The sequence below is a fragment of the Podarcis pityusensis genome, assembly GCF_964106645.2.
Source record: "Podarcis pityusensis genome assembly, chromosome: 3".
NCBI classification, from domain to species: Eukaryota; Metazoa; Chordata; class Lepidosauria; order Squamata; family Lacertidae; genus Podarcis; species Podarcis pityusensis.
Window position 1 is genome coordinate 115090700 of NC_138026.1, and position 14871 is coordinate 115105570.

Genomic DNA, 14871 nt, shown 5'->3' on the forward strand with positions numbered 1-14871 from the left:
AATCAGTGGCCACGTTTGGAAATCAGGACATGTTAAAATTTGCGTCTCCATTCATCCCACAGTATTTTTAAAAATCTGCATGACTTCATTATCATACACTGACACAAGGTCCAATACCTGATCTATTAGGCACTACCCCAGTGCAATATCCAAAAACATACCATACGAGCATCAGTGAGTCTAAACTGTACAAAGAAGTCACTCATATCTACCTTCACACTGGGTTCTTGGAAGAATCTTCCATCTTGTTTTTATCACGTTTTCCAAGATCTGCAGGCCATAATACTGAAAATTGGAGAAGTGAAGCATGTGAGTATGCTGGATGATTTAACAATAGCTTTCAGGATTCTCATTCAAGCTGACATCATTCACACTTAACATCTAAGATTAAGTCTGTTAAAAACAAGTCTATTCACCCATTTATTGAGCTTTTCCCATGCATTTTCCTTATTTTACCCTCTTATATTCTAAAGTCCTGCTGCTTTTGATCATGGTTACATTAGAAAGGGAAACAAAAAAAATGTTTTGCAAAGCCAAATGACTTATCTGTAAGGGGGAAAATGGCAGCCACATAAAAATGAATAGCCTAAATGACTGCTCACAAGTTCAAGCACACAACCAAGTTTAGCAACTTGGATGAGCATGGGCTTCCTGGCACTTGAGCTGTTAAGACCAGGGCTTAACATTACATCTACTAACACTTTCTGAAGGATGTATTTTCTGCACTTCACTGGTGTGTACTTAAGGAACAGCAAGACAGCTCATAGGTTGTTGTTGGGTTTTTTTAAAAAAAGATACAGTAGTCTCTCCCCTATAGCAGCTATATCTACTGTTTAACTTTTGTGCTCAGTCAAAAGTTCACCATTTCTAGATACACTTCTAAAGTTGTTTTACCACTCAGATAAGCCTCCCAAAGGCATGGTTCAAATGGATACATTTATAGGAAATGAGAAAAGCTCTTCAACCCATTTTATTCCATTTATCTCAACGTAAATATGTCCAGTAGACCTCTATGAAAAGTTGTATCAGACTAAGGTCATCATTAAAAGCAACAACACAGAGAAGAGGAGGAAAAGGGGTCAAAGAGATGCAGCTTTCCCTTTAATCAGAAACCAACACTGAGGAGACAGGAGGCAATACCTGAAAGGCAAATCTATGTTTTAACATTGATGGCTGGTGAAGATTTGGCTGAGAATAAAAGTTCTTCAAGTCTGTTAGTGTCTATACAAAGTAGGGTAATTAGAATTTCAGCCAAAGGGATCATGTAAGCCTCATTTTAAATAAATAGCACAATGTAGACTGTCCCACACTACATTGTACTCTCCAGTTGGTTGATGGTTGTTTACATTTTAACTTCCCACTCTTTTCTAAGGTATTAGTAGTTCGTATATTTTAGAACTCCACATCTTCATAAAAGGAGTAAATTTAGTTATGTATCTGTGATATTTCTAGCCTAGTTAATGATCTTCCACTGTAGAAGCCGGTGAAACATTTCAATCTGAAGATGCAATTCAAGGAAGTTATATGCAAAAGGTGGGAAAGAACATCTGCAGCTGAATATTTGCTTGTTGTTTCTTCAGCAGGTCGCATTGCTGAAGTAAAGAGCTAAGTTTGTAAAACTGAATTGCAGGTTGCCTCCTCAGCTCAGCAGTAGGAACTGGTGCCAGAGAAGCAGCAAGTAAAGCTTTGGCAATGCTTGAGGTTCTCTTCTCCCCCCCCACCCACCGATGCACATAACTTCTTTGTATTGTGGCCTAAATCTCAAGTGAACAAACATTTCTACTGAACAGTGATGGCATTCATGAAGCAGCTCTCAATAGGTTCCCAAGCTGTTCATCAGCAGTCACTGCAGTGTATGCACCACATCTGCGCAATGGGGTGACTCCCTATGGGCAAGATTTCACCTGTAATAACTCTCTTTAAAGTTGCTCAGTGATACACAATCTGTGCAAATATCCCCCTTGCCTAATGCGCATCCCAATTCTCTCTGGGACTAAACTTGCTCAAAGTATCTATCTTTAACATATAGAGGATGCCCATCAGTGAAGCAAATGATCCTGAAATCCCTAAACCTGCCAACAAATGAGTTTCTAAATGCCACAAGTAGGTATGTCAAATGGAAGGCCAGAAAGGGTGTTACTATAGTTCAGAACTACCACATTCCCACCCTGCGGCAAGCCCTAGAGATGATGAATGGCAGGTATACATTCCTCCATTCTGCCTGGTTCAGAAGGCTATTTGGTAGAAGAGATGAGATGACATAAGATTATGAGCATGTGAAATTTTGGCTAGTCTGTCAACACATTCACCAACAGTTTCAACTGTAATTTTCCCTGTCTCATCTTCACGTTGAAGCATCTTCTGATTCTATTCCCACTTTACTAACAAAGCAATGAGATTTAAGAATAATCACAATGAATATACAATGTATTTTACCAAATCAAACCTAAAGCAGCCCAACCCAGTATGGTCTAGTGGCTGGCAATGGCTCTCACAGGACCCAAGCAAAGGGTCTTTCCAGGATCCTGTTAGCTGGAGATACCAGAGACTGACCTAGAACCTTATTCATGCAACGCTCATACACTTAATTTCTCCCCTAGCAAACTACTGGTAACCACACAAACACACTAAGAACTAATTTACAGGCTACATGTAAACAGTGATAGATGCAGTGACTCTTGCATCTTTTTTTCTATGCTTCCATGTAACATGAGACATCTCTCTTCCATGAGTAGCATGCATGCACATGCACCAACACATGTGTGCATATAACATGCAATGCAGACCTAGTATAGTAGGGAGGGAAAATAATCAAGTTGCATTATGACCAATTTGTTTTCTCTTCTTGTTATGACAGCAGCCAACATATATTACAGCTATTTTTCTCTCTCCAAAATTAATAGGTGTTACATTCCTGTAGCAAATATCTTGCAAAAAGAAGTTCTCAGGACTACCTACAAAAATATGCATACAAAACAATCCAAGGTTTTATATAGTTTTCCCCCTCCCATTTTTGTTATATTTTAAGCCTCAAAATTTTATTTATGTAGGCAAAAGATGGGACAGAAATTACAGATTAAGGAAAAGATTTTAATACAATGATCCCTGTGGCAGAAATTTTTAATGGGACACTTATTCTATGTACAAAACCCATACCCACCCCACCACCCAAGAAACCAAAACAAGGAAAAAAAGCAATTGATGAACAGAATTCAGTTAAAGGGAATCAAAAGGGTAGACCTTGTGGAGGCCTGCCGTCAAAGCCTAGCTGTGTCAGTTGCACAGGAAGACACCCCTTTTCTTCCTATTACAAGCAATCAACATAATGGAACATTATGATTAATATCAGGTAGTGTTAACAGCTTTAAGAAAAAAAATGACTGCATAAAAGCCAAATGTCATAGTGCATAAATTTAGCACCAAATCATTTGCAATTTATGTAAATTGAAGAATTCTTTACCTGTTGCTTTCTTTCTGTTCCTCTAATCATCTCATTTTTCACAAGACAAATTTGAGTTTTAAAAAATACTGTTGATAAAATCAACTTTAACATTAGTAATGTCTGTGAGTATAAAAAGCAAAGTTTACCAGGCAAGCAAACAGGCAAACATGGTTACTTAAATTTAGTACTTTGAGGAAGTTCTTAACTTTGCCCTAAAATTTACAAAGCCTTTTTCTTCCCAAAAAAGTTAAGACTTTCCTAAGTGCCATCCGAATTCTGAAGGAACTAATCAGCATGGCTGTTTTCTATCTCAACACAAGTTATGGCAAATTTTGTGTGCTCAATGAATGTGGCCATGCACAAGTTTCTCCAACTATATGACAACCACTTTCACATGTTTGGCAACTCATATTTAAACCTTTAAAGTTTCTGAAGCAAAAACATAATTGCAGTAGGCTGAAGAATGTCTACTTTAGCCAGACTATCCTGATGGTATGGTTTGATCAACTGTACTGCAAGCAACTACAGATTGTATTCAACTGAAGTGTCTGGGGTGCCTAGCCTGCTTTAAACTGCGCAGGACAATACCAGTCTTTCAAAAAAATATTGAGGGATGTATTTTGCCCTCAGTTAAGTGCACATGGCTCTCATTAACAGAAATGAAAGCCAAACACATTATCTAAAGACATGATACGGCTATAAGATTTTATAACACTCAAATCTGTTCATAATTCAACAAGAGTTTTTATACAATTCCCAAGTGACTTATAATTTTTCAAGCCTTTTATAAGAAAAAGTAACTGACAACCTCATGGATCAGACTAAAGGATTGAAGAAGCAATAAAAAAGTTAAACAAATGCTAAATCTAAAAATTGAGATACCTTCCTCAAAGCCTGAGTGGAAGAAAGGTCAAGATCAATTGGATATCCTATACTTACTTTGGTGTTCATATTCTGAGAGAATTCCAAAATAGTATCAACTCTTGTCCATGCATCAGGGTGCTCCTTTAAGTGAGTCAAGACCTCCTGCGCCATCCTTTGCTAGAAAAGCGGACACAATGAGTTAACAGCTTTCAAAACAGCTTATCACACATGGTTTTACAGCATTACTTCCCAAATTTTGGATAGCTGAGGCAAACTTTTTTCGGCTTTAAAAATTAGATGCACACTTCTCAGCAGTGGCACCCACCCTGTGAACACCCCCCCCCCATCAGATGTCAAGGAGATAAAAAAACTACAGTGGTACCTCAGGATGCGAATGGGATCCGTTCCGGAGCCCCGTTCGCATCCCGAAGCAAACGTAACTAGCGACAGCGCTTCTGCGCATTTTGAGCATCTGCGCATGCAGCAAAACCCAGAATTAACGCGCTCTGTTACTTCCGGGTTGCCGCGGAGCGCAACTCGAAAGCGCTCAACACGAAGCATATTCAACCCGAGGTATGACTGTACACAACTTTTAGAAGACATCTGAAGACACCCCTGTATAGGAAAGTTTATGTTTAATATCTCGTATTTTTATATTTTGTTGGAAGCCGCCCAGAGTGGCTGAGGGAACCCAGTGAGATGGGAGGCCATTAACCAGGCTGTGCTTCTTAAATGAAAAGAGATATGCCCAAAGCAGCAACTCAAGCAAACATCACCAGCAGCCTTCCCTGAACACAGGTACTGTTACAGGTTTTTTTGCATCAGAATTGTCTAGATAATCCAGTCATATCTGAGACAGATATTTAAAGCAAATGCCCTGTCCCCATCAGAGATTGACCAGGAGGTGGCAAGGCCAGAGCAGTGTATCTTATAGGGCACACAGTAGGCAGCCTGCTCTGCAGATGGTACTTTGAGAGAACAAGAGGCTTCAATGATTACATTTCTTTCACGTGGGACAATCACTGTGCTCTCACAGTACACTAGCACACCCTGGCACAGTGCTTGGGAATTACTGGTTAAGTAATTAAATGCACTTTTCATGGTGGGGAAATTTTAGGCAATTGTGTGTCTTTATCGAAAATTCTCTAGCTAGGATAGAATATTGATCTACAGTAAGGAATCTGCCAATACTACTAAATATGCTTTTGAAAGTCCAAGGTATAATCTTTATTTCTACTCATTTCAAAACAGCTTTTAAGATACAAAAAGAAAAAACGTTTCATAGTTGTTTCTCAACCACTGATAGCAAATAAAAACTAACATTGATGGTACATTTTTATTTAACAGAGAACAAGCACACAAAAATTTACTCCAAACTAATGTAAGACTAAGATCATCTGAATTTCAAGACATAAACTTTATAACACCTATGACAGGTAGAAAAGGCAAACAGTGGTACTTCTTGACAGTTGGAACCATCTCTGCTCTCCTCCCCAACCACACTGTTGGGGGGGGGGTTCCCTAACCCCCAGAGCAGATTTGGGAGATATATGGGGCAGACAGGAGAGAAGAGGTTGGGGAAAACCCAGTTCTCCTAATAGGAGTCCTTGAGATGGCTTCCACTAGTACCCTGGATGAACTGAATTGGGACCACAAACTTTTCCAACTGTATACGAATCACTACACTTTTGTTCAGAGATCCACTAGAAAGTAAGAAACACCCTAAAATTAGACTGGAACACAGACACTCAATTCTAGAAATCTGATCACTACTTTCCAAGGCATGATGCAACTATGCAAGACACCCTACAGCAAGCTGCTGTCAAAGATGCAAGGCATGGAACTTGAGAGTGTGTGTGTATTTGGGGTGGGGTGAAGGGGTATTGCAAACCACCAACTTGAATATCAACTTCAGAATCAGCTGCCAAGAACCATCTTAAGAGAAAAAGGTTCCTGGTGCTCTGAATCCCAATCTATTGTATACCTTTCAGTTGCCTGGTAGAACTACTCAGGGTCTGAAGTTCTAGTGTTTAATTCATACCTTCCCACTCACCATGGTGAATGCCTCAACTAGAGAGGAAAGCAAATACTGATTCAGAGAAATGCTTCTATAGTGCACATCTTCCCCAAACAAAAGATTGTGGAGCCTTCAAGCTTTAAGTGCTTGCCAATTTAAAACAGAACCCCTTTTATGTTCTTCTGCAATTCTGCTTCACTGATGCCACTAAATATGCTGCAACTCTGCCACAAGTCCAGGAGGGGAATTTGTATCTGGCCAAATCATTCTGACCTGCAAGTGTGCCATACTACATAAAAACTAGTCCAGCTGGACTATTCAGCTCAGTCCAACAACTTAGGATGCAAACATGAGTAGTGGAGAAAAAGCAATGGATTAGACCAGGTACCCCCAAACTCAGCCTTCCAGATGTTTTGGGACTACAATTCCCATCATCCCTGACCACTGGTTCTGTTAGTTAGGGATAATGGGAGTTGTTGTCCCAAAACCAGCTAACGGGCCGAGTTTGGGGATGCCTGGATTAGACCATCCCTCAGATATTATTGGACTACAACTCCCATCATCCTGGACCATTGGCTATGCTGACTAGGAATTATGGGAATTGAAGTCCAACATCTGGGAAGGCCACTGTTCAGAGATATGGAGGGATGAGGAACAACATGAAGGTAATAAGGGTACCTCAAGCAGAGACCAGTGTGTTTATGGCTGCAGATTGGGGTATATACAGAAGGTCTGACAAGTTTCTGTCTAGGCAGCAGAATGGGATGCTCACAGCCCTATCAGAGGACTTTGACTGTCTGCCCAGTCTGATTTCAGTGGCTCTTTTTAAGTTTGATGTCAAAATATGCTTCTAAGCACTTTAGAAGTATAAAAGCAGATTACACAGAATTTGGAAGAGATCACATAATAAACATTTAAACTACTTCAGAGACACAGACATACTATAGGCAAAGGAGACAGCAATTTGCCTTCCACTTAAAAGTCCTATGAATAAATGGGACATAAAACTGGACCAGACCACTTATCTCTAAAAAATTAAAAGAAACAAACAATAGTAAATTCAGTCACATTCCATCTTTCTGTTACTGGCATGAAAAACAAGACAAGAAGCCACCAAGGTATTTTTCAACATAACTGTAGCATTCCTGCTGGCTTATTCTCTTCAGATGCAGCTTGACTGCTAGTCAAGTTTTACTAGCATATGAGAAGTCTTCAAGAGAACCAGCTATTTTTTCCTCTACAGATATGCTTTAGACATAATAAACTGCAGGTTTCTAGTTCTCAAACATATACTGTACCTGGGCTCCTTCTCCATGATACAGGCAGTTCACCACATTATCCAACAGATTTATATCCAATTTCTGGTTGAAATCCAGCAGCTGCCGTGCTGCATGGTCTGCTAACATTGTCATAATTGCTGGCATAGATTACTGCAAATTTAAAGAAAGAAATCAAGTTACAGAATTTACTTATTTTTAATATCATAGAAATTCAAAGTTCTTCCCAACTGCCTTTAAGACCACTTCAGCTCCCATCTTTTACTACTGGTAACATATTCAAATGTTGAACTTTTTCTTCAGTGTAAGCCAACCATAATTGTCATACTAAATTTTGTAACACTACACATGAATAAACTTATGCCTGCTTAACTTCAAAATAAAATAATGCTAGTGCTTAAACCAGGAGTTAATGAGTCACAATATGTGTTCATTACACCAAATGCTGAAGTATTCTAAAATGTGGAAGAGTGGCATCTGATTCCGGTTCTCCCTGAGCCACAATAAATTAATAATGTAAAGTGTAAGAGAAATGGTCAAAAGAAGCAAGAAATGCTAAAGCTTTGACAGATTTTTAAAGTGGGGGGGGGGAGGCAGAGGGGAATGCTAACTTACTGACCCAAGAAGATCATTAACACATGAAATTATTTATGTTGAACAACTAAGTCTACCAGAACATATCACTGAGTGAACAGCAGTTAAAGGCAACAGGATTTGCTATTACCCCATAACAGTCTTCTCAACCTACCATCCAGAGAAGTAGACAGCAGGCATGCATAAAATTTGATCAAAGCTGAAAAAGTGGTGCTAATCCTGCTATACAGTAACATTAATATGGTGTCCCACTCAGAAACCTTAACGTCACACTCTGGAAACTTTACCAAAAACACAGTGCACTCCTAAACATATCTACTCAGAAGTCAGCCGCATCAAGGTTTACTCCCACATGACTGTAATAAGGACTGCCTAAATGTCCTAAAGGATTAAATTCTTACAGAAATACATATACAGTGGTGCCCCGCAAGACGAATGCCTCGCAAGGCGGAAAACCCGCTAGATGAAAGGGTTTTCCGTTTTTGAGTTGCTTCGCAGGACGAATTTCCCTATGGGCTTGCTTCGCAAGACGAAAATGTCTTGCGAGTCTTGAGATTTTTTTTCTGCTTTCCCCCCCTTTTTCTATGCCGCTAAACCGCTAATAGCCTTTTAGCAGCTAAGCCGCTAAGCCTTTAATAGCCGCTAAACCGCTAATAGCGCTAATCCGCTAATAGGGTTGCTTCGCAAGAGGAAAAAACCGCTAGACGAAGACACTTGCGGAACGGATTAATTTCGTCTTGCGAGGCACCACTGTACAAGTTTTGACAGTGGGACTTACAGCACAAGATCAGCATTAACCAGTTGAGCAGAATAAAATCATAGCTAAATAGTTAATGGACAACAACTGTTGCTGAAGACAGCCTGGTGAACTGGAATAAATGGCAAACTACGGCTACTCATCACACACTTAGAAAGAAAGTGCATTGAACTCATTGGGATTACGGTACATTTGCATTGGTTTGGGCTGCATTAACCATCATAACCATAATAGTGACAAGCAAAGAAACAAATTTGTTTTCTGAAGAACACACTATATTTATTAGATATAAGCACAGCAGTTATGGTTTACATCCACAATGCTATTGCTACTTACTACATAACAATTTAAGTGTTCAATTTCTCACAATATTACTATTTAGAACAAAAACTAAGGCTACCCCCCATATTTGGTAGTACTTTCCTTAAGTTCCCTAGCTCCAAGTATCAAATTACCACACCTCTTCTATGCTTGGCCACACACCCTTTATTGCTGCATCTACTGTTCCTGACTAGACAGTTACACACAACAGCTCAGAAACAGTTTTCATGCATCTTCCACCTCCAACTAAAACACACAAAACTGCATGTTAGGTCTTATAAGTCTTGCAAATGCAGAAAGACAAGAGCACTTTGCCACTTGTAATCTCTTTAGATCAGATAGGTCATTTTAAAGTACAGTAATGGGTGGGAAAGGCTAGAATGCATCAAGTGCATGTATATGAGAAGTTCAATAAATACATTAATGAATCTAGACTGAAAGTCACTGGAATGCAAAGAAGTTTAAGATATAGAATACTAGAAACGTCACATAATTTCTATCCAAATAAGCTATTATATTACATGTGAACCCTATCTAACCATCTGCCCAAGGAATACCATTTGGAACACATGCTGTCAATAAAGAAAGGTTTTCAAAGGGCTAGCTTTTCCTGTATACCTATGCGATTTGTTCCATATCATTAACCTTACCTAGATTGTGAAAATTGGTTCCTCCCTTTGCACTCAATTCCTCCAAGTTCGTTAGCAACTTTACTGCCACTTTTTAAATGCACACTTTTGTTGAGTTTTATCAGAAAAACAACTACCACATTGAGAAAACAAATGGTCAATTACAGAGTTCACAATATATCAATCCTGTTGACGTTCAAAGCAGTATTCATTGAGGTACTTACTGCCACTAACTGATTACAAAACAGCTATCAGACCAGCGTTACCGAAAGTAAGCTCTCCAAAGTTCTAAGTCTGCCCACATCAGAAAGCCCGTACATTTTCGGGAAAGTTAAACCAATCTGCACACAACCAGAAACCTACAGGAGGCTGCAGAATACGAAACTTTGGACTGCAGTCTGCCCCTCCCCCTATAAATGCTTCGCTAACGTTTCCTCGAAACAAGGCATTAACTTCCGATTACAGAAAAACGTGAATTAGAGGAGGCACGCTGAAACCAGTAATAGATACGTAACGTAAACAGATGCAGCACATGGGGTACATCCGAAGACGGCAATTACACACCCACCCACTGGAAAGGCCTCGGCTGCCGCCCTTCGCCAAACAGCAGACACACTGCAGCACATGCAACATTCACGCTGCTACTACTACCGACACACAGCTAACGCTTACGATCTGCACTTAAAAGAACAACAACCCCAAATCGCCCAAAATATCTAACAAGGGTCACTAGCCCCGGGCACGCGAAGCTTTAAAGAGATTTTTGTTGCCTTTCCTCCCCGACAGCCGTAAAGAGCAGCTGGGCCACTGCAGCCCCTCCCTCCTCTATCCTTGCTTTCTATACAGGGCCCCCACGTGATCCAGACGGACGTTTCAATAGTGCTGCACAGTGAGAGAGGCACAAATATATTTCTGGAAACTTCCACTCCCAATAATTCAGATTATGCTCCTTAATTTCTCCACCCGCTCTCCAGCACCCCCCCCAATATACTTCCCCCGCCGAAAGGAGGAGGCCCTACCTCTAATCTCCCGCCAGGCCGCCTCCCTCCTCCTACCCGCGTTGCGTTTTGCCCACCCAAGCTCCAGTTTCCCAACCCCACACTTGCTGCTTTGCTCCATCCTCCAGGGATGGCTTTGGCTTGCTGGGACCTTTCGGACTCGCCTTCCCCATCCAATTACTTCAAGGCCTTCGTTTCTCGTCCTTCCAACAGCTCCCACGCTTTATTTAGATCAAGGCAGGATCCAAACGAAGGCGAACCCCAAACAGAGGTTTCTCTTTCCAAGGCTCGTGGCCTTGGTTTGCATACACACACCCTTTCCCCCCCCCCTTTTCCATGAGGCTTCACAGCACACCTCTCCACGCTTAGCCATGCCCACATCTTACACCCCCTACCCCAAGGAAGAGGCCCCGGACTTTGTTTTCTAAAACACATCCATCCTCCACCCCATCACTGCTTTCTCCTAGGAAAACAATGAGTTCATCAACATAACGTTTAGGCCTTGAGATTAGCACGCAACATCACTTCCAGGGCTTCACACCGTTGCTATTTCCATACTTTCCGCTTGTCCAAATACTGCATCCTAAAATGCATGAAGTTCTCCCCCGCCCCGCCATAAAACTTCACCCCCCTGGGATTGTATCCACTCCCTACTTTCTTCTCCAGTGCTCCCTCCCCACCTTTCCCAATCCAATCTCCCACTGGTGTACCATCATGCACAAGTTTCACAGATGAACTCTCACTTACCTAATTGAGTATCACAGCTACTTCTCGTAGAGAGGGAGCGGAGAGCAACAATAAAAAAATAAAATAAAAAAAATCCAAGCAAAGCCAAGAAGTAGGAGGAGGAGGAGTGGGGTGAAAAGACCTGTCCAGCCTTTCTTCCTTTTCAACTCCCCCCCTGCAAACAACACACACACACACACTGGAGAAACAAAGCGTCTATTTTTACATGCGCCCCCGAAAAGTCTGCTTCTTCCAAGCCCACCCGCCCTCGGCCCCCAACAACCACCACCACCACAACAACAAAAGAAGCCCCACTGGACTTGCTACGAAAAAGAAGGGGGTCGGGGGCAGAATGGGTGAATTACTAGGAAGGGAGGGGGGAGCCTGGGAAAGAAAACACACCCACCCAACGCACACACTCAAAAAGTCACTTTCTGCCTCCCAAACTCAGCAAAGTTGCTAACACACCCACATGGAGGATCAGGGCTTTGCCACCCATTCAAACACATGCACACACCTCCAACACCCCCCTTCCTGCTCCCCACCCCACGACAAAAAGAGAGGGGGGGAGAATAATACAAAAGGGGCAATAAGACAAGAGAGTGTTGCTTCGTCTAACAAGAGGGGAAGGGGCAACTCCTGGGCCCTCTCTCTCTCTCCTCCCCCTTTTTCCTGCCTCTCCCGCCCTTTCCTCGAGATTCAGTTGTATGGGAAGGCTATACTCTCTCACGCTCGCGTATATATACAGAAACACACGGCAAAACTATAAATATATATAGATAGATATATGTATGTATATATATTTCTCTCTCTCTGTTTTTTAAAAAAGCGGTTTCAAGAAGCCTCCAGCGCAGGTGAGGCAGCCACGCTGCTTGGAAGGGAGATGGGCCAACCCCTTCGGTTGGGGCCTACAAGACAAACACAACACCTCGTCCCCCGAAAACGAGGGGAGCTGGGAGGCAGACGATGGACCAAAAGGAGGTGTTCGCCTCAGCGAACCACCCCGTTATGAGGGTAAAAAAAGAGCCCCACACAGAATTATTCTTTTTTTGGGGGGTGGGGTGTCCTCAAGGAAACTCCAGTGAGCGTGGAGCGAGTCGGCCAAGTCCCCTCACGGAGGTCCGCTCATCCCCCTTGGCTTAGCCCCCTCCCCGGCCCCGAAACCCACCCACCCCTTCCTCCGCCGCTCCACTCCTGCGCTTAATGAACCCCTCGCCCGCCTTTCACACGCACTCGCGGAAACACGCGCGCGCCCCCTTCTCCTCACGCAGCTCGCTCCTCAGCGCCCCCCCCCTTCCTTCTCTCTCCACACACACGGCAAAAGGCGGCAAAAGGGGACCAAGCGCGGCGGCGGCTTCTTCTGCCTCTCTTTTTTTTTTACCCCCGCTCCCCCCTTTTTTTCTTTTCTCCCTTCTCCCCCTCTTTCGGCGGCGGCGGCGGCGCTTCTTCTCCTTCCGCTCGTCCCCCTCCTCCGCCTCCTCCTCCTCTAGTGCCACAGACTCGGAACCGGCTCAAACCGGTTCAGACTGGGAGATTCCATCTCGGTTTAGTTTTCAGCCCATGGCGCCTCGGAGCGCGCGGGAGGGGCGGGGCGGGGCGTGTGCGCGGAGCCTCCGCCCCAAACCGCCTCGCCGCCCCATTGGCTCCGAGCGGGTGACGGAAGACGAGTGGGGTGGGCAAGAGAGAGAGAGGAGGGAGAGTGGAAGAAAACCCAACGCCAGAGACACACAGACACACACACACACACGCACCACATTGCGCGGGACGCGGGCGGAAAAGGCAGCGCGGCGTCTCATTGGCTGGCCGGCACGCCCGTCTTTCTCCTCACTCCTTTCCCCCCCCCAAACCGCGCCCCGCCCTCCGCTTACTCATGAAGAGAGCGCGCGGGCTTTTCCGACAGGCCACGCCCCCTTTTTAAAAACTCTCCCGCAGAGGTTGGCTGGGAGGAAACGTGAAGAAAGGCCGTATGGGTGGCGGTGACAGTAGTGGGGGGGGGGCGAGGAAGGAGGGAGAGAGCGAGCCAGAGTGAGCGGGCGCGCGCAGCGTGGGCGGGACAAAGCAGCTCCTTGGGCCGCTTACATGATTGGACGCGGGGGGCTGTCTTTCTTGACATGTCAGCCCTTCCCGCCCACCTCCTCCTGCTCCGTGCCTTCAAATAGCCATTCTCGCGGGCTTAATATGCTTTTAGCCGCAGCAGCAGCCGCCGCCTTTTGATTGGGCGGCCGCTTCAAATGACGTCTCTCTCGCGCGCGCGCTTGAGGTAGGCCCTTGTACAGCTCGGCTCGCGGCGCCGCCGCCGCCGCAATTAGATCAATGAGCGCGAGGCGAGGCGGTTGAGGAGAAGGAGAGAGCGAGCTACAGCGCACGCGCACATCGCCTAACGGGCCGGCGGAAGGAAATGGCTGCCTAAACAATAGGGATTTATAAAGGGAGGGGGAACGAGGGGCCGTCCCTGAGGGGAGAACCCTGTGGAGTTGTGAGAGGACGGCGGCTCTTATTTGTTGATTTATTTAGCCTTGGAGGCTCAGGGCTCCTCACGACCTACTCGCGGTCCCGCTCCTTGTCACAGGAAAAGGCGGCGTAATTTTTAGTTCTTATTTCCCCCCCCTTCCTTCATGTTTCCCTGACCCCTGTGACAGCGAAAGGTCTTCTTCTCCGTGGGACGCCTCTACTTTTGCTGAGTTCATGCCGCTCTCTAGCTTCACCCGGTTTATATGAATCGTCACTTGCCCGTTTTCGTAACTATGTTTTTACTGGTTTTTACTCCGCTGTCGCTTTTCCTGTGTTGTTTCCAAGGGGCCTTTAGGGTGAAGGGTAAGAACTCGATCGTTTAGCTTTTGTTCTTGCTTTTATTATGTATTTTGTGAATTTTTTTTATCTTGTATTTTTAGGTTGTGAGCTGCCTTGAAATATATGGTTGGGGCGGACGGTATACTGTACATTTTTAATAATAATAATAATAATTGTTCAGCCCCCCCCCCCACTTTGGAACTGCCTGTTGAGATCCATTTTTTTTTGGCACCTGCTATAAACATACTTGTTTAGATACGCCTACCCGCATGCTTAGAAAGTCGAGGTAATTTTAATCTATTTTAGTATTTTAACTTATGTATGCTTTAAAGTGTGGTTGTAATTTTTCCTTTATCGTTGTGTAAACCGCTTTGAAGATTTTTGTAGCAATCAAGAGTTGTAAAAATTTTATGAAATGATTAAATAAACAGATAAAATGAAGCTTATGTTCTGATT

The 14871-nt window shown here is 43.6% G+C and overlaps 1 protein-coding gene across 4 annotated transcripts in view; it reads right to left on the reverse strand.

Annotated features, from left to right (window-relative positions):
• The window catches only part of XPO1 (exportin 1), a 34172-nt gene extending 21453 nt beyond the window's left edge, over positions 1-12719 (reverse strand). Inside the window, exons 1-4 of one of the 4 annotated variants that reach the window (XM_081000881.1) lie at positions 11647-12719; positions 7622-7753; positions 4382-4483; positions 213-285 (exon numbers count right to left, since the gene is read on the reverse strand). In XM_081000881.1, the coding sequence (XP_080857007.1) occupies positions 213-285; positions 4382-4483; positions 7622-7747 (301 nt within the window). In that variant the 5' untranslated portion in view covers positions 7748-7753; positions 11647-12719. Of the gene's footprint in view, positions 1-212; positions 286-3240; positions 3305-4381; positions 4484-7621; positions 7754-8348; positions 8544-9922; positions 10685-11646 lie in introns of those variants that run through there. The other 3 variants (XM_081000882.1, XM_081000883.1, XM_081000884.1) reach the window with 3 other exon arrangements.
• Between the last annotated feature and the right edge of the window lie 2152 nt (positions 12720-14871).